We start from the raw sequence: 26,479 nt of genomic DNA, 5'->3' as shown, positions 1-26,479 counted from the left end.
TTCCCCCCAATATTTCATCACTTTAATGAAAAAAATAAAATAATTACTTTATAATCTTTAAATTTCTTTCTTGAGACTGGTAATTGTTTACTAAATAATTCAAAAACACTATCCAAAATTATAGTCTCAAAACATTTATTTCATTCACACGTCCAACGTTTCGGCCAATTCGGCCATCTTCAGAGACAATCTCAAATTACTATGAGACATATCATCCAACCATTTAAAAAAACTCCATACAGGCCATTCTGCCCAGGTCAAAACATTAATATCTAATATGTCAAAATTACATTAAAAATCACAGTCAAATTATTTCTCTTTTATCACTATTTATACACTTTTATTATAACCTCACTTGTAACCTCTTATTTGAATTATTTAGTATAAAATAATTACTTTTTGGGCAGCCCGTAGCTCAGTTGTAAAGACACTGTCTTACCAATTTGATATTTAATGGCGGTGCCGGATCGAATCCGGTTTGGGACGTTGACTTTTTTCATGAGTGGCGGTCCCACAAAATGAATAACTTTGACCCCAATCATGTTTAGGCAATATAGGACTCCAATTGGGAGTCTTAGCCGAAAGAAAAAATAAAAATTACTTGTCAAAATTGATGAGTGCCGAGTATAGTTAGGTATAATAAAAAATGGTGGCTGTTTCAAAAGGTGTTAAAAACAAATTTATTCGGAGCTCTATACCTTTAAAGTTACCTACAACACTAGAAATTCAAATAGAACATTATTTAAAGTAGAGTAAATTTGCTAAAATATGTGTGCAAATAGAGCTATTTACATTCAATAGTTCCCGAGATACAGATTTTAAAAGGCAACATATCATAACAAAATGACGAAAAATTTGTTGGTTTTAATTAATTTTGAAAAGGGTCTCAGGAATCATAAAAGGTACACATGTCTATTGACACTCGTATTAAAGCTAGTTTAATGTACTATAAAATAGTTTATCATATTCAACTTCGTAGGAGTAGTAGTTTTTATGATATTTGCACAAAACGTTGATCTCTAGAGCTTTGGATTTATAAAAATATATATCTCAGGAACCATAAGAAATAAAGATAACTGCCAGAAAATTAAAGTTAGTTTAATGTACTATAAAGTAGTTTATGACATTTAGCTTCGTAGGTTGCTAAAATAAATTGATTTCTACTTTTTATATTTTTTTCCAATATCATAAAAAGTATTACTCCTACGAAGATAAATTTTAGAATCCATTTCACTCCCTTTAATTTGAGTGCTGTCAATTTTGTCTGAACCTACTACTCCTACGAAGATAAATACATCATAAACTACTTTATGACAATTAGCAAATTTACTCTGCTTAAATAATGTTCTATTGGAATTTCTAGTGTTGTAGGTAACTTTAAAGGTATAGAGCTCCAAAAAAAATTTTTTTTAATCTTTTGAAACAGCCGCCATTTTTTTATTCTCCTATATTGAGCTATACTCGGCAGACTCATAAATTTATACAAGTAATTATTTTATAGTTTTCATTAAAGTGATGAAATATTGGTTTATCAGGTTGTATCTGACTGTCACCTTTAAATTCGGGCCTTAGACCAGTTAATATTTTTTTGAAATTGATTCGCTGCTATAAACTAAAATAATAAAATAGAATACAATTATTTTGAAGAAGGAAATATAATTTCATGTCCTTCGCTCCGGTCCATCAAAGCGAAAGCCTCCCAGTTGGTTTAGCATTTATTCACCTATTTAATGTTCCGTTCGTCATCGGGCCGAAGAACGCCTATCTGAATTTCCATCTCAATATCCCTCCCTCGCGTAATAACATCAGTTATACAGCGCATTGTGCGGGCCTCGCTCCCCGTTTCAGTTCAATTCATCCTTTTGAATATATATTTCGAGCAGTAGCAGGCTTTCGACTACCGCTAAGTAGCTTCTCTATCAACTTTTTATGAACATTTTATTGTTTTTAAAATAAGCACATCTACAATTGCATAGAATCAACTGATTATTAATGATTAGGAATGAAATTAATTGATTTTGAGATATGCTTATGTGCTAAAGAGGGGGAGAGCCCTAGTATCTCTAAAGCGCCGTCAGCAGCTCAGTGGTTAAGACACAATCTTACCAATTTGATATCTATTGAATCCGAATCCGGTCTGGGGCGTTGACTTTTTTCATTGAGTGGCGGTCCCACAAAATGAAAAAAATTGACCTCCAATCATGGCAGTATAGAAATCCTATGGGAGTCTTGGCGGAAGAAAAAAAAATCATGTATTAAGAACCACTGTGTGGTTCCCCAAATGGTTAAGGTACTAAAATTCAATATCTAAGGAAAAATGATAACTTGTTAGTAATAGAAAAAGTCTCTAATGGTTAACTAGAACATATGTGGGCAACCCCAGGCCCGCAGGACATTTTGAAAAACCCAATTAAAAAAAATATTACACTACTTACTCATAATCACAGAATCAAGTCACTGAGCAAGCCAAATGGCGGCGTAACAAAAAATTATTGCTTCTCAATTGTCCTACACTAGACGATTCTAGATCATTCCTTCATTTTTCCTATATATGCGGGTTGATGGCCTGAACTTTAGTTCAGTTCTATTCGAGCTATCGAGGTGATAACTTCGACAGGCGATATCCTAGCGAACTGCTAGTGCTGTCAATTTGCTTTGTGACTTTGTGTGCATCTTGAGTGCCTTCTAGTTATATTTTGTTATTAAGTTTATCGAACAAAAAGTAAACGAAAATTATGTCTGGTGGACAGAAACGAAAAGTAAATGCAGAGGGTCGCCAGGTTTAAGAAAAATGGGCTGAACAATTCTTTTTTGCCTTGCACAATTGTAAGTCTATTTGTTTGCTGAGAAATGAATCCATTTCAATAATGAAAGAATTCAATTTAAAGAGGCATTACTCAACTAAGCATCTTATGCTGCACTCACTGACGGCAAATAAGAAAAGACAAATTTAGCTTAAAAAGAAGCTTACCGTAAGTTTGGAAAAACTCCAGCAAATGTTTCATAAACAAAGAACATAGCATGCTAATGTTGTGAAAGCTAGTTCAAAATTGGCAAAGTCATTAAAACCATTTGCCGAAGGAGAATTTCTCAAGGAGTGTATGTTAGAAGTTTGGGGTGTTTTGTGTCCTGAAAAGAAAAATGAATTCACAAGTTTTGGTTTGCCATGGTCAAAATTAGTTGGTGTATGCACAGTAGGCTTACGTAAAGGTTGCATCGGAATTATGAATGAAAAAGCAACTGAATTAAATGTGCAAAAAGATGATTTGATAGTCCTTCATTGCGTTATCCACCTACAGAACTTGTGTTTTAAGTCCATTTGACTCTAGAATATTATGAATGGGATATTAAAAACGATCAATTTTATTCGATCCCCAGGATTTAGCCATGGTCAGTTCAAGGCGTTTTTAGTTGAAGTATCAGCCGAATATGACGACCTAACATATTATTATGAAGTCAGTTGGCTAAGCACAGGGAAAATTCTGAAACGGTTTTTCGAGCTTAGAAATGAGAAAGCAGATTTTATGCTAATAAAATAAAAAGATAAACCACTATCTGAATTGAGTGACCCAAAATGGATATGTGACTTAGCATTTCTGATCGACTTTACAGGCTATTTGAATGATTTAAATTTGAAACTTCAAGAACAAGGACAGTTAGTAAATGATTTGTACAGCCATTTGAAAGCGTTTCAGAACAAAATCCGCTTGTGGGAGGCTCAGATGCTGTCTGGTAACAGTTACCATTTCACCGCGCTCTCTATGTATGAAAATATTGCTTATGTTCAATTTGCAGAAGAACTCAAGTTACTGTCGAAGCAATTTTCGAACAGATTTAGCGATTTCAAAAACATGGAAGATTGTTTCAATTTACTTGCAAATGGATTTGATTGAGATTCAAGAAAATTCACTCCTAAAATCTAAATTTGAAGACGTGGAGTTTTGCAATTTCTACAAAAAATACCTCTAAGAAGATCATTTTCCACCGCTTAGAAAATTCGCAAGCAGATTGATTTGCGCGTTTGGCAGTACTTATAAATGCGAACAGTTCTTTTCAATGATGCAAGTTAATAAATTAATCCATCGTACAAGATTGAGTGACAATAATTTGGAAAATTCTTTACGTCTTTGTATGTTTGGATTAATTAAACATCGATGGATTGGTTTCCCAAGTTCAAGCTCAGGTGTTATATTGATTTCGGTGTCGCTATTCGTAGCTTGTTATAACTATGTATGTTAAAAACTATTTTTTTTTTCATTTCATTTTGTTATTTTAATAAATTGTATTATAATAACAATATCGTATTATTTCATGTACGATATATATCAAAATTATGAACACTACTTTTAAACAAGGCCCGCGAACGTATTTGCACATTAAAGTTTGGCCCACAACATGTCAAAGGTTGACCATAGAAAAACTAGTGCGACACTGTACAAGCACACCAACATATAACGTAAATCCATTTTACCCGAAATACCCGATTAACGCATAGATGAAAAATACCCGAAAATCTGGTAAATATCTGCAAATTGGCAGGACTGCTATGGAGGTTAGGTAGACGTGGTGACTAAATGATTGATGTATATATAAATGAGGCAGTTGCATGTTGCTTTTTAATCATAGTTTAGGATGTGATCCTACACCGATACCTTTTTTTTTAAATCACATATATTACCTTAGTGTCAACAATTAAAAACATAATGGTTCTTAATGCAATATGTTTTTTTTTCTAGGACATTTTGGAGATACTGTTCCCCCTCTTTAGCTTCTATGATTTAATATTTCTCAAAAAATAAGCATATCCACAATTTCATTAAATCAATTAGTTTAATTTCTAATTATTAACAATCAATTGATCGAATGCAATTGTAGATATGCTTATTTTAAAAAACAATAAAATTGATCAATCAAAATCTTTTATAACAATAGAAAAAATTCATTCAAAGTAAAAATTGAAACAGAATATCTCAATTTGACCAAGTTTAACTCCTTTTTTTGTTCGAAGTTTTATGTTTCACTTCGTGTATTTAATTTTAACTTTATTCAAATTCATCCATATAGTCCACTATTCAATTCCAATACTCAGTCCAGTAGTCAGTACAGTCCACTCATTTTTATTCATAACCAGTCCTAAATCACTTTTTTTTCATGGGTAATATCCAGTTCCACCTGAATTACCATAATAATTAATCAGGTGTTTATACTAATAAACATTGTTTTGGAAAGCACTTATCTACGATGATTTATATTACATTTCTTTTTTTAACTCCTAGACTGAGATTTTATTTATTTTTAACGTTCATCAGTACACCTAAAACATTATTAATAACTAAAATACTTCGAAAAATATTTAAATGAAGTTGGCGAATACCAGAGCGTGAGATAAGTAGCTGCCTGGAATGAAGATAAAAATATTGAACCCCTTCTATTTATGGAACCGGACCTCCATTGAGATCAACCGAGGGCATCTTGATAGATGCTCGAGCAAATTAACTTCCGGTGAAAATAATTATATTTAGATTGTTCTTACGTCAAATATATAAATAATATTTTATACTATATAATTTAAGGAAAAATATTTTATATTATCATATACCGCATTTGCTCTCCATATATTCAATGGTTATTATGTATAAATCTTTTATATCAAGATTGTATCGAAGAATTGGAGGAAAGTCACTCCAACAATTGAAGGAACTCTGCAAGGACCGCGAGGCTTTTCAGCGTTGGGCGAGGCCTCTCCAAACCAGAATATGGCATGGAGGAGGAAGATAGAGAAGACCAACATATACAAATCGATTTGCTTTTGTGTGTGCATAATAACAAAATATTAAAGATTGTATTAAATGGGTTTAAGTGTGTAAAAACATACTAAAACAAAACGTCGCTTCTAGTCAACATTACTGGAAGCGACTTGTGGACCTTTGATTAGAGTAACTGTTAAATACATGCCGAACAAAGACCGTATACGATAAAATAAAATAGTATTGGCAAGATTCCTCGGTCACGTGGTAATATCTTTCGACTATAGCCAGTTACATATCATAAAAAATCAGTGAAGACTAAAATGACTTTATTCTAACATATTTACAAGAACTACGTGTTACTGTTACTGTTACAGAGTGTCTCTCTTCTTACTTTCTTAACTTAGCTATCTAGTCAAGGAAATATATACGAACACTTGAGAAGAGGTGTAGGAAGAATAGTGAGATAGAAGAAGGGGTTTGGACCAATCAGATAATTTAGGAAATTAGGTGGAGGGAGCCTAGAGAGCCTATGAAATTAGGAGTAAATATCTGGAAGGGAGAAAAAGGCGTGGACTAGAAGCAGGGTGTGTGGTTTCCAAGAAATTGGAAACTAACTTTCATGTGTAAAACATAAAATAGTTAGACTGATGCAAGTCCTTTGTGAGATGACAGCATGTACCTGCCTAAGTGTCAGCCCTTGCTATTGATATAGGATATAAGGGCTTGAAAGGGCTGTTAGAAGGGACTCTGGGCCTTCTTAGAACCTAGTCGTTTTTATTGAGTTCTTTTTTTCTATAAAATTGTAGGAGAATGTGGACATATGCAACCATATGTCTAAAGTGACATAGGTTCAGTTTGGCAAGGGGCAATTGTTTAAATTTATAATACCGGTTTCCTTAACTCGCCAAACGTTTCATTGAAATCGGTGTTCCCACTCGCGTAGCTAGTCACAATACTGGATCCTTAATTTTTTAACCGATGACTCTGAATGCTAATTTAGCAACACAAAAGATTAAAAAAGACTTATAATTGTTTAATACCGACGTACACATTTTGAAAGTTTTTTTTGTTTTGTTTTTCATTCACTGAAGTGCCTGCATTTTTTCTTATACATATTTTGCTCGATTCTATTCTTTTAAAAAAAAATAAATAAATTTAATCCAATATAAGGATACTTCTTTTTTTTTTTTTATTATTCTTACCAGAATAAGCTCGCGCGATGGTAGTTCTGAACAATAATAAAAGTAAATCCTGAACTGCAGGAAATGAAGATGATGCTTGTTGGGTTCGATATAATAGACCTGCTCAGTTGGATAACTAAAGGTCGAATGCGCAAACATCCAGAAGATACCTATACGTAATTCATAAACAGATATTATCTCTTTATTCTTTAAAAGTACTTTATTAATATCTTTATTACTCTTTCTAAGTATATAATACCAATAATATATTACCATATATATAATACCATATAATACCAATAATACCATGTACTCATGCCATATGGTATGCGTGAATTGATGTGAATTTTTATCATTTTATCGTTTGACAGTTCTTCAGTCTTGAATTTTCAGGAATTTTTCCACTGATTAATTTTTTTTTCATTTCTAAATGTCTGACGCCTCAAGAAATTTCCTTGGCATTATTTAATTTACTTTGTTTTTTTTTATCTGCATCGTTCCAGTTAACTAGTTTTCTCCTTTACGATTATTCATAATTCATAGGACTCTACGGGTGGTTTTATAAATGCCATTAATGTATTAATAAATATTTTAAATGTTTATTTTTTAAAAACGTGTAATAAAAGGATAGAATATAACTGTTAATTAAATGAACAAACACTTTTGAGATAAGGTACTTATTGTTATTTGACTTTCTCTTTAGAAAACTTATATAAGTGCATTAATTGCATCTCCAAAAACATTTTATTATATTTGTTTGGTTCTATTTTTATCCTCCTGCTGTGAGTACTTCTCTCATTACCTCGTATTTTGTATATTTAAGATCTCAGAAAATATTTCTGAAGATAGTATTACGATATAATAGTATAACCACTATTGTAAATATTTTTTTTTACTTTTGAATGTTGGTTGAATCCGTGAACTGCGCTTAGGCTCGTTTTACTCAAACTTGACTATTGAGTATGTCATCCAAAATCCATCACTGCTGTTACTGATAGTTGAAAAAAAATTTAGTTAATTCGTTTGCCCTATAAAATATTCATTTATAAATATATTTATATAATTAGAGCTGATAGGAAGAATAAAATGCCAAGAATGGAATTAAAAGCTCACCTTTAATGGTTCCTAAAAAATTTACCATTCCTTAAAAAGAGCTTGTTTTCCTCAGGCTGTAGATGTCTTTATTTTAAACTAGCTGAATCGGCAATGCAAGTACATCCTATTGCTATATTTTAGGATGTATATACATTAATTGAACATAATTCAAACTTTGATATCAATTAATATATAGATTAAGTGATAAACCGGTAACTATAGTGACATAAATGGTAACAGCTAGCTTCGCTGTATAATGAACCGATTTAGTTGATTTGTTTTTTTTTTTTATTCATTGAGATAATTTATTCATCCGTTGACTGATCTACTGAAGTGTCGTTAAAGATTTTTTAGGAGTGAAACACATTTGATATTCATTTTTATCACATCAAGAAACCCTTATATACGAATTTTCTAAAATAAATTGGAAAATAAAACTTTTTTAGCCCAAAATGTTTGCTCTAATTTTTTTTTTTTATTTCTTTTGAAGAATCAAAAAAATAGAATTAACTTCAACACGACTTAGCCAATCTAAACCAAAAAATGGCAACGTTAAAATGAAACTTTAAAAAAGTTTTTCTTTATTTTAAATCAATACTTTGCTCTTATAAGGGCATTAAATCTAAATTAGTAAACTGAAAGAACAGAAATACAACTTTCCAACGATTTCATTAACATATGAGCTGAATTAAATGCAGAGGAGTTATGAACTAGCCTTTGCAAAATAGTATTTCAGGGTTTCAGGCGACGCTTAAAACGAACAAATTGTTGACCTACTTTACTGAAATTCTCATTTTTTTTTTATAGTGAATAAAAAATCATTTAATTAACATCCTATTAGCAATATTTTTCTTATTCTTCAGAAATAGACAAATAGATTGTCATATAATATTCATGAAAAAAATGAAGCTACTAATAATGCTTAATTTCGTTAATATACATATATTTTTTTTATCGAAAAAATGGGACCAGCCTATCATGTTTCCGGGAAAATTCTGAACATTTAGCAAAAGATCCCATCACGATGTGATGAACGAAATGGCAATGCATAAAGTACCAACTGGCAACTATTGATTAATATATATCAGATTAATTATCTAACCAATCATTCAGCTCATGAATTTGTCCGGTTTGTGGAGGAGAAAAGGAAACAAAATGAAAGTCATCAACATGTCACGATCAAAGCTAGGTTCCATCACATATTTCCCAACAATATTTAACATCGATAAGTCTCCTTTGGTGTCTTTATAGTAGGCTTTAGATAATAAATCCTAAATGCCATCCCCCTAAATGCAACATTTAACCCTGTCCTTTCAATAAATACTGGGATGCATTACCGAGATAAGAAATGAGATCGGCTCCTGCTTTCTTTGGCCCGGTTCCAGGAACCTTTATCCTTTGCTTTGAAGGTATTCTTCTCAACTTTTATGGTTTACTACTCAGACCTTTGTACAGTCATTAAATAGTTCTTAAACTCGAGTTTGCCGTCCATTTCTTCAAAAACCCACGACGGTGGAGCAGGATGTCTCTAAGTGAAGTGGCGAAGAAGGTAGAAGCGGATATAGCCCGGCCACAGCTTAAGTCAATAGAGTGGCTATTTTTAGGGCCATCTTTTATATCAGCTACAGGTATCCGTCAAGGATCCTATTAGGGGGGTCAGGCAGGCTTAGGAATAAACATCGCGTCAGGATATTTCCAACCTCTTCTTTTGCAACTTATACATCTTTAGTATAGATGTACCCGCTATAGATTTTTCTATTGAAATTTAATAATTGAAAAACATTCGAGGCTTTAAATTCTCACTATATTTTATATTGTGGGTCGATTATATAATAATTTATTTATAATAATTTCGGAAATTAGAAAGTAATCGATTATAATTAATGATCCAGGAATATTAAAAAGCCACACACACAATACATTATATTAAATATAATGTAAAATATAAATTTTATAATTTTCTCATAGTCTAAGAGCTCAAGAGGAGAAAAATATAGTTACTCCACGATATAGTTATAAATACATACACTTAGTTATAACTAGAGTCAAAATTGATGACTCTTCTCAAGGGCCTACCCAGGATCAAAACTAGTCAGGAGCAAGCCATAATCAATCAGGTTCACGTTTCAGCGCGGAAATGGAGAATGAAACCAAAATTTTAAGAAAATTATATATCATTGTCGCAGTACTTTATCAGTTTTTACAATTAGTATTTACTTGAAAAAAAGTTTAATTTTTATTAAATTAATTATTTTTTCACTCCTAGGGGGGAGTGGCGACTTCCCCCTCCTACCCTCCACTGGGTATGCTCATGACTCTCTTAACTATGGCAAGGGAAAATAAAAAATAGCATATGTTCCATAAGTTACAAAAAAAATCATTTTTGCGTTATTTCAAGTAAAATAAATGCGTTATTTTCTGTTGGATAATGGTTCAATTATTATCTAGACTATACAAGAGATACAGTAAATGTTATTAAAAAGTAAATGTTGAAGTATTAAAGGAACATGCCCTCTGAAGTTTATTTAATGCGATAAAAACCTAAAAGTTTCGCTCATTTTTAATTTATATCCCCGTATCTCACAGTTATAGTGAATTAAACTTTTTGACGTCACTGGTCTTTTTAAAACCCGTTGTCGAAATTGTTGAAAGAATTTTTAGAAAATCGGTTTTTTAAAGAGAATAATGTTGATATCATGTTATGGACATTATATGAAGTGACTTCTAGTTGAAGGGAAACCATAGTAATTAACAAACATTTTAGTATTGTAAAAATATTCTTTCGGTCCGTTGAAATCTTTTGTGGTCGAACGCGTTGTTTATTACTTTAATGAAAATTATATACAGTTATGAATAAAAATTTATGACTCTTCTGTGGTAAGACAAAATAAAAAATGGTGGCTGTTCCAAAAGTTACAAATAATTCATTTTGGAGTTCTTTCAAGTAAAAAGAAATTATTATTGTTAAGGTTCTGGAGTGCAGTGAATTTTTGTATTTCTTTTTCATCTGTTGTTATTTCCGTTTTCATTAATTGTCTAAAACTTTTTATTATTCTTATTAAAAATATTTTGTTACACTGTACATATTTTTTAGTTCTTAATTTACATTGTTCATTTATTTTTACCTCATTTAAGTGTTTGTATCTTTTTTAGCCCTGGTGAACCCTTGCCTTTTTTTTTATTGGAAAACTGTTTTATTTTATTCGAGAAAAACCTAAAGGTTTTGCTCATTTTTAATTCTGAGCTCCGTATTCCTAAAACTACCTCCAACACTAAAAACACTTTATAACACATTGTTCAAAGTAGAGTAAATTTTCTGAAATATGAGCTCTAATAGAAGAGCTCTTTACTTTCAATAGTTCTCGAGATAAAGTTTTTCATAAAGCAACATTTTCAAAATAAAGAAAATAATGTATTAATTTTTTAATCTTGCGCTCTTACTAAGATAAACGTTATCAATTGAATAACAGTACATTGAACTAGCTTTAGTTTGGGTTCTGATGGACGTTTCTCTATGTCTAATAATAGTACATTGAACTAGCTTTAGTTTGGGTTCTGATGGACGTTTCTCTATGTCTAATAATAGTACATTGAACTAGCTTTAGTTTGGGTTCTGATGGACGTTTCTCTATGTCTAATAACAGTACATTGAACTAGCTTTAGTTTGGGTTCTGATGGACGTTTCTCTATGTCTAATAGTTCCTGAGATATTGTTTTCATAAACCAAAGGTTTTATCCGAACAACGAAAAACCAACATTTTGCGACTACTGCTACTTTAAATGATGTTCTAATAGGTTTTCTAGAAATTGAATATGAAAATGAGTGTATACATTGTTAACAAATTTGAATTAATTTCTCATTTAAAATTGCCTCACAATTTTTTATCAAATTTCTTCCAGTTGGTTAAGGGAGAGAAAAACCTCCTAGTTCATTCGATTCTTCAGTTTTTCATTGGTTAGGAAGAAAAATAATTCTTACTTACCTCCGTTTTATCTCTACATGATTTTTTTTTTTTTTATCGTTAAATAAAATATAAGAAGCATCTAAAACCTAATTTTATTCCTACACCCACCTGGCTAAGTTGGTATTTGAGATACTAAATTGATTATTTCGAAGTCATAAATTATTGATGTTGTCCAATAAGAAGGAAGGTGAACAAAGGTCGAGGGTCGGCCCTCGTAATCCCGATCATGACGGCAGTGTCCTATATCGTAAAACATGATGGCTCCTTCTAATCAAGGTTCTAACCTTAGCGCAGCTATCTCTTCAGATTAACCTTCCAAGTGGTTTCCATTACGCCATACCCAGGGGATCGCTTATGTAACGTCTCTACCAAATGAAATATTTTATTACCTTCTCAACTCAGCCCGCTCGTATAGAGCTGTATATTACTTGCCTCCCGATATTCTAGCGGTGTTTATATAACAAAAGGGTTTTAGTTCGGTAAAAATAGCTTAATATGTTCCTCTACCTAGAACTAAGTATAAATTAAAATCTATTTATGGATTCTTATGTAAAACTGTTTGAAAAAATACAATTATGAAAATTTTATCAGTCCTTGAAGGTCTGTAAGGTGAAACATCATTATAAACTGCTTAATAATCTTTTTAGGGAGAGTAGTAGCTAGTGAGTAAAGGCACTACTAACTCAAAGGACTCGGCTTCGAATCTAGCTGTGGCTGATTATTATTTTATGTTTTATTGTAACTTTGAGTCAGCCCCGTGGGTTCGTGGAGCCCTGCGGGGTCCACCCAGCCTCACAAAGCGGGTACACTTAATTGGGGAAAAATCTGGCGGTTGAGTGTGATCATGAATAAATTATTTTAATCACCTCTTTCGATTAAAATGATTTCCCGAAATTTTGGAACGGTATGATAACGGTGATGATGTAATATTATGCAGTGTCACATAGTCTCAGAATTTTGTTGGTACATATAAGTTTTATAACAGTCTTGTGCATTTGCGTTTTTTTTTTTTTTTTTTCTTTTTTTAACGTAAGAAGTTCTCTTGAATAGCCTATTTCTAATCGTTTGCTAAGATTACTTTTATGCTGAGTATGTTCTAACCATGTATTTTAGTCTAGAGGAAACTTTAGACATTATCGTGTGTCAAATACTTGTACTTGCGGTTTATATGTTTCATATAACATTATTCCCAAATTTATCAATACATTATAAATGTTGTATTAATAATTATTTATTCCCAGATTAATATACTAGTTTAGAATAAATATTTACCTATAAAATGGCATAATAGCATACTACTGATATTAAAGGCATATGTTTTCTGTTTTCAGGAAATTGACTACGAAGGTTTCAAATTATTCTTGGACACCTATTTGGAAGTGACGACACCCGATGACTTGTCAAAGCACCTTTTTCTCTCTTTTATCAAACGACCAGCATCTTCGATCCCGGCCACCTTCACCGCAGCTTCTACACCGCATGGCACTCTACCTAACAACAAAGTAAAAATAATATTCTTATTCATATTTATTTCACTTTTCATTTTAAATCTTTGTAAATTACAATGGAAAACAAAAAATATGTCATTATAGCCAAATCCTTTAGTATTTTAAAGTTAATAATTGACCGAAGTTGACTAAATTGCAGACTGGGGAAACGTAATTCTTTCCTACAATAACGCACTGACATAAAACTAAAAACTAACCAAAATGGAAATTCGTAAATAGTTCAATATATGTAATTTTATTAACAGCTATTTTAGAAGCTAAAGCAACAAACCCATATTATTATTAGAGATTATTTTCGAAAAATGTATTCCTTGTGGATATTGCTCTGAGAGTCGGCCGCAATCTTCCCAGGTATTGTCATATACCTGTCAGCATAATATGACTTATATAACCTTGTCCGCACTGAGCTGCAGGAAAATCCGTCTAAAAATGAGGCGGCCGGTAGTAAAACATAGTAACTGACAAAATCTTAAAATAAACCTTTACAATGTTAAAATATTTAATAATTACAATGATTTACTTTCAAATAGGAGTAACATATTATATATCCTAGAAAACTTATGTATTCGCTCCATGATGATTTTATTATTGATTCTTAACAGAACCTTGTGTCCTCCTCCCAAATTCCTATGTCCTTTCTTTCCTCCCATGACCTCATCAAAATTTCTTACTATGTTCCCAGCCCTAGTCTTACACCAAAGAAAATTAGTTGGCGAAACTTCATTCTTTCATTCCTTCATTCTTTAACTATAGAAAACATCGGTCCCTATCTTGATGAACTTTCCTTCTCCTTAGAACCTATCTATTCACTTTCATCCATTGATAATAAAAGTGATGGACCCTATCCTCGAATCACCTTAAATTCCTAAACCAACATGCTCCTCTTAAAAATCGAACTTTCAAACGCTCTCCGGCTCTCTGGATCAACTTAGAAATAAGAGAATTATTGAGAAGACGAAATATATTTCCATTCATTGATTGAAATTTCAGAGCACTATTCCACCTCTAAGTCCCTCCGAAATCTTACCCAAACATCCTTACGCCGCGCTAAGGAGCAATAATTTCACAACATCCTATCCCGAGTACCTGATCCTAAATCCAAATGGAAAATCTTTAAGGACCTCTCCAAACCTGTCCAAATTACACTGTTACTCCGGATGATCTTAACTCTTTCTTTGCTGCTTCTCCTCCTTCAACAACCTTATGCGACCTTTCCTCTTTTCACATCCCTGAAATCCCATTTGATCCCAATAACTTTTATTTTTTAAATGTTTCCCCTGATGATTTAATCTCAGCAGTCCTCTAGTCTAGAACTAACGATTACGGCCCAGACAATATTCCTGTAAAGAAAACTTTGTCTACCAACCATTCCTCCTGCCTTTCTGCACATTTATAACTTTTCCCTTCACAATTCTATTTTTCCCGGGGCCTGGTCCGACCATTGAACAAAGTACCTTCTCCTTATTCAGTTTCCGACTTTCGGCCAATACCCATTCTATCTAATTTGACCAAGCCATTAGAAAGATTAGTCCACTCCCATCTTAATGATTTTTTCGAACAAAAAGATCTCCTTAATCCTTTCCAATTCGGTTTTCGCTCTCAACATTCCACACAATTCGCTTTATTGAAAATATCCCAAGACCTTCAATCACAATCATCATATATCAATTTTAGTTCTTTTTTATTTTTCGAAAGCATTTGACTCATTTAACCGTAAGATGCTCCTCGGTAAACTTCAAAACCTTTCCATGTCAAATAGTGCCCTGAAGTGGTTCCTCTCCTTCCTGTCTCATCGTTCCCAAACAGTCGTCATTCCGAACAATCTCTTAATCTCTTTCCTCTCCCTTTCTTCTGAAATGAGGTGTTCCTCAAGGGTCGTCACTTTCATCAACCCTTTTTTCCATTTATATTAACGAGCTTCCTGATTCCATTCGCCACACACAATACCACCTATATGCAGACGATCTTCAAATTTATCTATCCTTCCATACCTCTGAGATACTTGAGGCCATCCAAAAGATACAAGAAGATATTGATAGTATTAATGCATGGGCGTTAAGCAATGATTTGAACCTGAATACAGAAAAAACAATAAAAATAAAAAAAGAAGGCCATTCTTATTTGTTCCAAGCGCCTCCTTCATTCCCTCCCCTCTATCCCCTACTCTTCCTTAACAACCAACCAATTCACTTATATCCTACAATAAAAAACCTTGGAGTCACCTTCGACCAAAACCTCTCCTGGAATAATCATGTTTCCCAAACAACACGAAAATCCATAACTGTACTTAAACAATTCCAGAGATTACGTAATTCCATTCCTCAGAACACTCGTCAACTCCTAGTATCCTCTCTCGTCTTCTCCCACTTCGACTACGGTCCCTTGGTCTATGGAGGGCTATCTGCAGGACTAGAGTTGAGACTGAAGAGACTCATGAATTGTTTTGTAAGATTTATCTTTTGGTTTCCAAGGCGCTCTCAAATCTCCCGCTGGAATACCGAATTGAAATGGCTCTACCCAACCTCCCGAAGGCAATTCCTCCTGAGTGTTTTCCTATTCCAAGTTCTTAAAATAAAAAACCTACCTATATCCTTGATCTCCTCACTCTTCGTTCATCCATCCACTCATTAAACACCAGATCCCAACCGACTAATTTATATATGCCCTCCTATAGAAACACCTTCTTCATCAAATCCTTCGTCATACATGCAACCTCCTTCTGGAACTCTCTCCCCATCTCCATTCGCCAATCCTTGTCAAACCTCTCTTTTAAACAGCATCTATTCTTTCACTTATTGTATAACTAAACCTCCGCATCATTGTAAACAATTTAGTTAAGCATATATTGATTACCTTTATTAACAGTAGTTAAGCCAAGATCTCGCATTGTCATTTCATTTTGCTTACTGAAAACTTTTAAATGCTAGCCAGACAAAAATCTTAATGTATGATCCATTTATTTATTCTTAGGGGTCATGTGTCCCAGAATAAAATTATTTTTTTCATTTCACCAATATTATTCTCTTAAGAAAACATATTTCCCAAATATTCATTCAACAATTCATAAAGTCAATCTCAATAAACCCAGTGATGCCAAAACTTCGATTCATAAAGAATTTCAGTTACTATGTTTTACGAACGAATGCCTCAAATATCCGAAGTAAATAGTAATTTAATAACCACGGCGATGTGGTTTCGGTTGACCGGTAATCTTAAGGTAATTTAGTATAAATAGTTGTTGTTTTGTAAATATTCTAATAAAAAAATCGTTATTATTGGACTCATTATTATTATATCATTATTATTCCTTTATTAAATTTTGAAACAGTGTTTTTTTTAACCGTATTGTATTTTATAAATTTATCACTCGTTTAATGGCACTAATTAGCCAGGAATATCCACTAATTAGCACCTGCGTAATTATTATTGAAAGTAGGAAAGGTCTCTTCAAAATTCATTAAGTTTCTGTCAGCTTAAGAAATCTTTAATGGAGAAATTAAGGTTGACGCGAGAAAGACATGCAGCCGTTGTAACAAGTTGGTAGCCGTTAATGTTTGAAGATGTTAAAGTTTTCAAGTGATGAAGGCTCCGATTTCCCAAGAGTTTCATTGTTTCCAACACGCAACAATGCATTCTTCTATTTTTTATGCAATGCTCACTCCTAATTTGCCATGTCCTTGAATTATATATGAAAATTGACCCATGTGCTTTTCGAGGAGAAATTATTCAATGGAGGTAAACATAAATATTTTGAAAGGAGATTGAATAGTGTGTTTTCATTCTAATAATATGCCTCAAGTTGAGGTAAACTCTTAAGAAATTAATTTTATCAGTTCTGAAGAAACTATATAAATTTACACTCAAGAAAGTACGAAGTTGAGAAAAAGACTTAATTCTTATAGGTTTCCAACATTCTTTCAACTAGTAATTCCAAATCAATACAAAATATTTTCAAATTAATAAATTAATATATATATTTATTTATATGATTATACAGATTTTTGTTATGAATGTCTACTTTTAATTTTGATTTATTTTTGGTCTAGATTCATATTGAATAAAAATTTCTTTTCTTGAACACTTTTATTTTTATTTCCTTCAGAAAATATGTATATTTTTATTTTCATCAATTGTTTGAGAACTTGGCATTCCCAAACAGTGAGTCACACAGGCGTAATTCCGCCCAAAAAAATAGTTGTTAAAAATATCAATTAGAGCGTTGCTCTTGCCGTTTGTTTTTAATTTAATATACACACTTATATACAGAATATTTTAAATATCAAGTTCAAAATATGATGAAGCTATCGTAGACTACAATAATAATGATGATATAAAAATGATTATAAATTAGATAAATAATATATAGTTAAATTTGATGATTTTTTTAACTCTAAAATGAATAATTAAGTGGACCAAAATAAAATTATAAATATATGAGAACATACCAAAAACCAATGTGAGGTATTAATATATGAAAGTGTAAATGTGATAATAGTAAAAAAGAAGTGAATTAGTTAAAGGTAATTTATCACAAAATGATAAAAGTGAATTATTGTGCATAGTGTTTACCCTAATTGAATTATGGTTCATAGGTTAATAAACTAAAATATAATCTAATCTATAACCTAAAAAGGCAGAATAGCCTCCAATGTTTTGACAACATTGTAGTTGTGATATTTAAAATAAGGTAGGATATTTTTTTGAAATTATCCTGTTTAGATATTAGGATTACTATCAGATAGTTTTTGGAAGTAATTTTTAATATTAGGTGATTGAAATTGTTAATTAATAGTTATACTTGAGAATGCTCGGTGGCCCGAAACGTAGGTGTGGAATAATAAAAAAATAAACAGGTTCCGACTTAGTAGATATTATTTCTTATAATTGATGAGCTAACCTGGTCTCAAACAAGAATTGAAATTATACATTAATTTATTGTGCTTAAGTATCTGTTTTATTGTTTAGGAAGCCATAGCTAAAAAACTATATAAGTTAAGTAATTATGAATTACAGTATTGTTAAATACACATAACTTTCTTCCAAACCATGAAGAGTTTGTCTTTGTTAAAACCATTGGAATAGAGCTCTCTAAGGGTCAAATACTGAAATATTGTTTTTCGTGAAATCTTTATTGAAATTTACAACTGTATATAATATAATACATTCTGTAAATTTGATCTTAGTTAAAATGGAGTGTTACAGGCGTGTAGAGCAACTACCCATTGGTAGCACTCTTAATGACATTTTACATTAGCTGGTCTCGGGCCATCTTCTTTAGGGCCCCTCGGAGGATTGTCAGGAATGGAAGAGGATGCAAGGTTAGAAACTAGGGGGTTTGAGTGGTTAGGGAGTTTATAATGGAAGGAATGATATCTGGTTCGGGCTAGGTCGATTACATATGGAACATCAAGGTTTTTATGTATGATTTTATTTTTGACAAAGTAAGGAGCATTGAAGATTTTACGAAGGGTTTTGGATTGTAAGGATTGAATACGAGAGGAATTCGAAGGTTTAGTGGAGCCCCAAAGCTTAACTTCGTATGCCCAGATTGGCCTTATTACAGTAATGTAGATCAGTCTTTTGTTTGTTATGAATGGGAAGTTTATACCGTTTGTCCAGTAAGTGCTGTAATAGTCGAAATCGACGAGCAGTTTCCTGCTCTTTTCCAGTTCCAGGTCTTTTCAATCTTGTGCGACAACTTGAGATTAATCGTTTGTCAAGATGTAGTCCAAGGTCAAGCAGATCTGTTCGACAGGGGTAAAAGTAACATTATCAAAGGATACTGTAGGGCAATCGGTATGTTTACGACGAAGGGTAAAGGTGATCTGTTGGGATTTATTTTAATCGTCCAATTCCGACATCATTCTTCTCGAGTGCTGTGATATGGGAGTGAAGAGTTTGGGTGCAATTTAAGGGTTATTATTAACTGCGAGCTCACATGTATCATCGGCATACATTGTTAGGATAGTGTTAGGATTAGTTGGGATTTCAGCTGTATAGACGGTGTAGAGGATGGAACCGAGATTTCTACCTTGAGGAACACCAGCGGACCGAAAATAAATTTAAAATAACAGAAACAAATCGTAAAAATAATTCTCATTAGACAGTATTAAAATCAAAAGGTGGAAGGCTTTCAAAATAAATATATGATCCTACTAATTTGAACATCTATAAACGACCAAGATGGTGAAAACCGATTTGCGAGGCCTTATTTAGTCCATATATATCGTAGATTTTTTTATTATGTTAATTCAGGCAATCACTCATACATTTCTATTACCATGTTATTGCTCAATTATCTTTGCGCGCTCCTTACTCCCGGTTCAGATTATTATTCATGGTTTGTATAGCCCTGGAACCTCCTTGGATATAATATATTCGAGCGTATTAACCGTGTCTCCGGAGGTACTAATAGGTGTTGCGGCCGATTATGGGGGAGCTAATTCGAAGCAAGCAGATGGTCCCTAATTATGCAAGGACACTCCGTTTTGCTGGTCTACACAGTCCAATATCCCTCACTACTGTCCAAGTACCTGTTTCAATTAGTTCATTATCCTGTTTACAACCTTTTTAACTCCAAGGAGTTTATGTTTCTGAATTTGCTTTTCAAGCATTGTATAACAGGGAAACTGATGAATGAAATCGTACATGTCATAATTTTGAATACTGGAGCTTCCTTTTTTTGTCTATAATACATACGTTCCATATGCTATAGACTTTTCATCTAATAATCTTTAATTGTTTATCACTTTTTAAGACAAGCATAATCCGTACTTTCATACTACTTATTAATTAATTCGTTTACCTCGAACTTTCGGTTTCTTTCGTCCATTTTCTAGGCCTCATTCCACCATGTTCCATCTATTTCTAGAAAAATAATTTATTACTTAACAAACATCTGGTACGGTGTTTTCACTTACCATCCTACTTTGAGTTGAAATTAATCCTTGCTCATTTCGGAATAGATATTAATATATCATTCACTGTACAAATAATAATACTAAATAATACTCTCCCGCGCCAATTTTCCAAATGAACCTTTGTGTTGATTGACTATTTCCAATTTCAATAGTTTTCATAACAGTTTTACAAAAGAAAAGTACATTTTTCTTTTGTAAAATTATGACAAAAATATAACATTGTTCTAAACTTTACATTCTGCTCCTAACAAGTCTACTGAATTGTTATAGAATCAATATTAATATACCAAGTATTATTTTATGGAGGTCATGTTGTAATTTTATGTTTTTCTAAAATCTGTGGGTTTCTAAGGGTATATAATACTATATTATATTACTTTTATTTCCAAAAATATGCTTTCAACCTGGGAAACATATTTTTCCTCTTATCTCCTCTAGTTAATTATCAAATCTATTCTTAATTTATATTAATCCATTTTTATTACTAGTATAAATGTGAGGTGATTATTTATTTCAAACAAAAAAAATTAAGGTTACATTAGAGAAAGTTTTTTTTTTTAAATTCGTCATTTAAGCCTTGTCAGACTACTTCAATGAGGATAAAACCTAGCTGATATTAAAAACCATTTAATTCTACATTAATATACCGATTTTAATCACTTTATTCTATTTTATTTTTTTTAATCGTTTTTAAGAAAATCAAAAAAAGTGGAAAATCGTGCTTTTAAATTGGTACTCCCGTGGTGCATCTTTTATGCGTTCTAATCTTTATCTGCACGGAAAGATATATGCATTGCCAGTATGTTGGCTGGTTAGCTATTTACTACTGTTTAAAAGGGTCAGTCATTATTCTTTAAATCTTCGTACAATATTCGAACAAGAATTTATTTATTTATTTTTTAGTTTTGTGTGCTTACTCTCTTTTATTAAAAATAAATTATAATAATGATAATTATAAACTACCGAAATCCCGAGAAAAGTTACCTCAGTAAACAAACAGCTGGCAATAAGCACAGCTTTAAATAAATTATCACAAATAGTTCCAGGGCCCTGTTTCATAAGAAAGTAAAAACAAATAATATTAGTCTAGTAGTTTTAACTTGCTACTTGCTATCACTAACTTGTACGATGCCTTACGGCTTATACTTTTATTCTTTCAAACATCACTACAATATAATAATTATCCCCATCATGAAAAAATTCCTTTAGTTTTTTTCGCTAATTCTCATAGATTTCATAATGAAACAGGGCCCAGGAATCGTATTTTGAAAATATTATTATTAATCCGTCTCCACAACTCCTCCACCAATCATTAGGATCTTGTGCGGCCGCTATACAGTTCCTCACTCTCATCATGGTCCTGGCATCACCACTCATCACTCCATCGAAGGCGAGGTCTTCCTCTGCGTCTTGCTCCATATAGTGCCTCGGTCACTATTTTCCTCGACAGATCACTCTCAGCCATCCGAGCAACAAGCCCTGCCCACCTCAATCTACTGAGCCTCACAAACTGGACAACCTCTGGTTCCTTATATAAAACTTTGAGCTACTGGTATGTTCGACGTCTCCATATCTGGTCAACCTTGACAGCTCTGAAATTTGAAAATATATTTTAATATATTAACTGGAGGTGAAGATGAAAATGGTCAATAGAATAGACTGGAACATTACAAAAATGTGAAGTATATATAGATATAGAATAAAACTGTGATAAATTCTTGTTATGTTTATATAATTTTATATTAAAAGATGGGCTTAATGGGTTTCATAAGATTTATTTTCTTAGGCTTTTTTATTGGCATTTAATAATATAGAAATAAAGTTTTGAGAACATATATGTTGGATATTGACACTATATTATTGTAACAAATGCATCTGATTTTGGATAATGGGTATGATATTAATGGGTATGATATTCAAATTAATTTAGCATTCTTCATTTTGAATATTAGACCTGATATATATTAAATTAATATTAAAGATATTAATTAAATGACTCAAAAACCTCTCAAGTTTGAAATAACATTTGGTACCTAAATACTCAAATTGTATCATATAAATATTTAGTGATATAATATAAATATTTCTCATTTCCACAATTTTTAAAAAATATTTACACTATAAACCGACGTTTTGGAGTCCTCCGTCTTCAGGGTACTTTTGACAAATTTGAAAACCAATGCAACAATAATACAATAATAAAAACTTATTTAACAATTATTATTTGAGTATTAGCTAAAAATATATATATTTACCCTATTATAAAAATAATAATCTTTCTCTTCCTGGCTCCTTATAGCTAAAATCCATAAATCTACTTCGTCAATTTAAAAAAATAAATAAATATTTCGTTAGTTAACTCTTGGTTTAACTAGAGATAAGACGGAGGACTCCGAACCGTCGATTTGTAGAGTAATTTTTTTTTTAAATAAAGAAAAAATTTTGGAAAGGAAAAAAATCACTAAATATTTATATGATATACATTGAACCTTTCCAGGGTATACAAATTGTTTATAAACAGAATAAAATTATATCCTTGCATAGGATTTAAAAATAGCTTGTTGTTCTCTAATAACTACAAACAAACTTTATTTAAATAAACCTTAATTATTGATAAATCTTTTTAAGTACTCTTAGTATAATTAGTTAGGTAGTTATCCAGTTTGTAATCGAGAAAATGGAACGGTTGCAGAAGACGGGGGTGCTGGGGCAGACGACTTCAGTACCAAACGTTTACGGAGCCAGTTCTGTGAGTGAGAGCTTGGTCCTCAAGCCCACGGCCTACATCGCCGAAAAGTTGCAGGGTCTCACCGGCCGGCTGCACATCGGCCACCACGATGGCGACTCCACGCCCAGGACCAGGGCAGGTAATGCTATATCTTTATATTATATATCATCTAAATATATTATAATTTATTGTAATATGTACGATATGCTTGAAAATATGCAAAAGGAATAGACCAAGCTTTGAGTTACTTTATCTACAGGAGTGACCCTTCAGACTATCCCAAACTTAAAATATTTCTCTCAAAGCAACCCCTGTCTACGTCTATAATTTATATAGAATACGCACAATATAAAATCTAAAATAAATTTTGGTGAACTTCACCACATGCGCCCTACTACAGAGATGTCCTCTTTGCCGGAGAGCGCTTAAAAACTTGAAACTGTCAAAGATAAATATAAATCGCATGGCACTCCAAGCAACAGTTTCTGAAGGTTCTACTTTCCCCAAAGGTTAAAAAAAAACAGGCCCAGTAGAAGTGGATAAATACCGATACAGTAAAAGTTGAAAGATCGAACTTCATCTTCAACAGGTTGGAAATAATATTTTTATAACTCTTTACTACTTCCTTAACGATCTCTTCCCGGCGAACCCTCTGTACTAACCTCTGAAACATTAGTGATTATAATTCATGTCTCTTAACAGTAAAGGATTTGTTCTGAATAAAACATTTACGCACTTTCCCTGAAAACATACGTACCCCACTTAACTTCAACAAACGAAGGAAAACTAGTAAAAAAAAAGAATAAAACTAGAAAAAGTTCAAGACAATCTCATAACTTATTTTATAATCATTCTGCCCCATTTAAACGTAATCAATGGTTTAGAATGACAATCTATATATACAACTATTTAATAAAACAATTTAAGGTTTTCACTTCAATATTGTTGACGCCGGATAACTCAGTGAGTAAAAAAAAATCATAGCAGAAATTCCTTAAATAAAGTAAGTATTGAGTAAAGATTATGATTAAAAAAGGTTAATAAAGACATTAAAGTACTTTTTGAAGAAATTATATGAAGTTAACCCTTACCGATCAACCCGCCCAGCTAATCCCCGATTTAGCGGCGGCTTTATAACACCTTTGAAACATTTATTTAATTTAGTTAATGTTTATAAAGATGAGACTTAAGTTAGAATAGTAGTTAAATTGAACAGCATTGAAAAACTGAATAATTGGAAAACGACTTTAATGGCGCTTTGCTCTTATCTCCTCGGCCTCGGTTTAAATCCGGCCGTTGCAGATGATCATTTATTTAGTTAAATCAACCGTGTGCTGATCTAGTAGGTTCCAAGTTCCTTCTGGGGCACACTCAGGCTCTATAAAGTGGAGGTAAAGCCTGGCGTGATTTACCCAAGTTTGTTAAAGTGTCACCTTAGCAACCTTGTGAATCTTAGCAAATGATCTTGACTGAATCACCTTCTTGTACAATGTACATCCTTTGCAAGTTTTGAACCCAACACTCTTAAATGAGTTGATGCAGTACAGATTAAAAATAATAGTTTGTTTTGATGTAGTTTTATATTTGGTTTTTACACAATTCTAACCAGTTGTTCTAACATTGCAGGCAGTATAGGAGCTTCAGTTCATCCAATGCTGACCGTTACTCACACATCGTATTCATGTCACGAAGTCATCGATAAAAAAAGTACGGATTCTTCGCCAAGCCATTCTCAAGTGAGCCGGAATTCGTCCAGGAAATCTAATAATTCCCTCCTTGTAAACAATGGAAAGTCTGATGGTAAGATATTACTTTAATGTTTGCAATCTATTAATTTTCATTTTCTTTTTTTTTTTTTTTTTTTTTTTTTTTTGTACGACTGAAAATTATATTTAATAAAAGTCAAAAAGATCAATAACTATTACAGTTATTCATGGCTATCCGATCTGTTTTCTACATAGTATTTTAGTATCTTTTTTTTTATATTAGTACCAACAACTTGCTATTTGTACTAATTTGCATGATTTGGTACGATAAAGCTTTAAAAAAATATTCTAGAGGAGTCAAACGAAATACTTTGTATTTTATTAACTTCTACTTGACGAATCATTTGTTCATGTCATCCTAGAAACTTATATGTACGTGAATTTTTAATGACATACAAACATTTAAAAATGTATTAATAATTTTTTAAATGCAAGGATAAATAGGATATATACTCCATTGAAATCAAGTATATCAATAGCTGCAATGTTATGTCCACGAAGTGGTAATTATCTGTGTTTCTTAACAATATTTTTTGTTATACAATTAGTTATCAACTTCATTATTTGAATTAATTATGCCAATTTAGATTTAAATACTTCATACTAATAAGATATGAAATAATTCATAATGGGACCATGACAATTATTTATTATTTTTTATCAACTTCACGTCATTCAAAAACATCGGAAACAGATTGCAGCAAACAATTACTGCACAAATATAATTAAATACAATAACATAATAATAATTATTTCAAACTTTATCGATTAATAAATTAATTTGAATAATTCACATATGTGATTCGACTGAGCAATTTTAATGAAGGTATATTTTTTTTTTTTTTTTTTTTTTTTAATTCTCCGTAGAGTGAAATGAAACTAATGCCTCCAATTTGGCCCTAATGCCCCCTTGGATAGGTTCCAACTGAGCCCAAACCACTAATTCTTGCCCAACCTAATAGAACTTCCTTTAAATGATTACCTTCTTATAATTATCTCAATTTGCTGAAATTGGGACGGTTTAACTGATATTTATATGTTTCTTTATCACATAATATATTCCTCAAGCAAAATGAACTGCCTCACATTTAACCATAAGTCTTACTTTTATTGAATTTTGTTCCTTAATGCAGGTTATTTACTTGTTAATCTGAATGCATTACAGGGTCAGTAACTGTAAATCATAATTTTCGATTTAAATTATATAAGATAGATTAAAATAATACATACATTAGCGATGAGCATTTCTCTCACAAAATGCTGCCCTCTGTCTCTGTGATAGCTCTTAGTACGAAAATGTAGTCTTGAATCTGCCTCCCGGATCGAAAACCCACTTATTTGTTATTTATTTGGTTCTCCACTGAGATCCTTAGTCTACATTTCCTACTGAGACATGTATAGACATACAGCGTAGGAATGATAACCCTAGTATATGTATCTTAACGAGGAATAACTTTTTTTTCCGATCCCTCTAAAACAGAAAACCAAACATGAATTAGTAAATTGCATTACGTTGTTGTTGTTGTTGATTGTTGCTTAAAGGCGTAAAACCCTCTGGTCATCAAC

At 32.1% G+C, this 26,479-nt stretch overlaps 1 protein-coding gene across 2 annotated transcripts in view; it reads left to right on the top strand.

Moving 5' to 3' along the window:
- Positions 1–26,479, top strand: part of Dgk (diacyl glycerol kinase 1) — a 199,955-nt gene that overhangs the window by 149,194 nt on the left and 24,282 nt on the right. For both annotated transcript variants that reach the window (XM_014420294.2, XM_014420295.2), the window contains 3 exons: positions 13,323–13,493; positions 23,112–23,286; positions 24,774–24,947. In XM_014420294.2, coding sequence (XP_014275780.1) covers positions 13,323–13,493; positions 23,112–23,286; positions 24,774–24,947 — 520 coding nt within the window. The remainder of the gene's footprint in view (positions 1–13,322; positions 13,494–23,111; positions 23,287–24,773; positions 24,948–26,479) is intronic.

This window comes from Halyomorpha halys, unplaced genomic scaffold (genome assembly GCF_000696795.3).
Source record: "Halyomorpha halys isolate HHAL.00 unplaced genomic scaffold, Hhal_1.1 Scaffold265.1, whole genome shotgun sequence".
In the NCBI taxonomy this organism is placed as follows: Eukaryota; Metazoa; Arthropoda; class Insecta; order Hemiptera; family Pentatomidae; genus Halyomorpha; species Halyomorpha halys.
The sequence above is the reverse complement of the archived record's forward strand: the minus strand, read 5'-3'. Positions and strand labels throughout refer to the sequence as shown.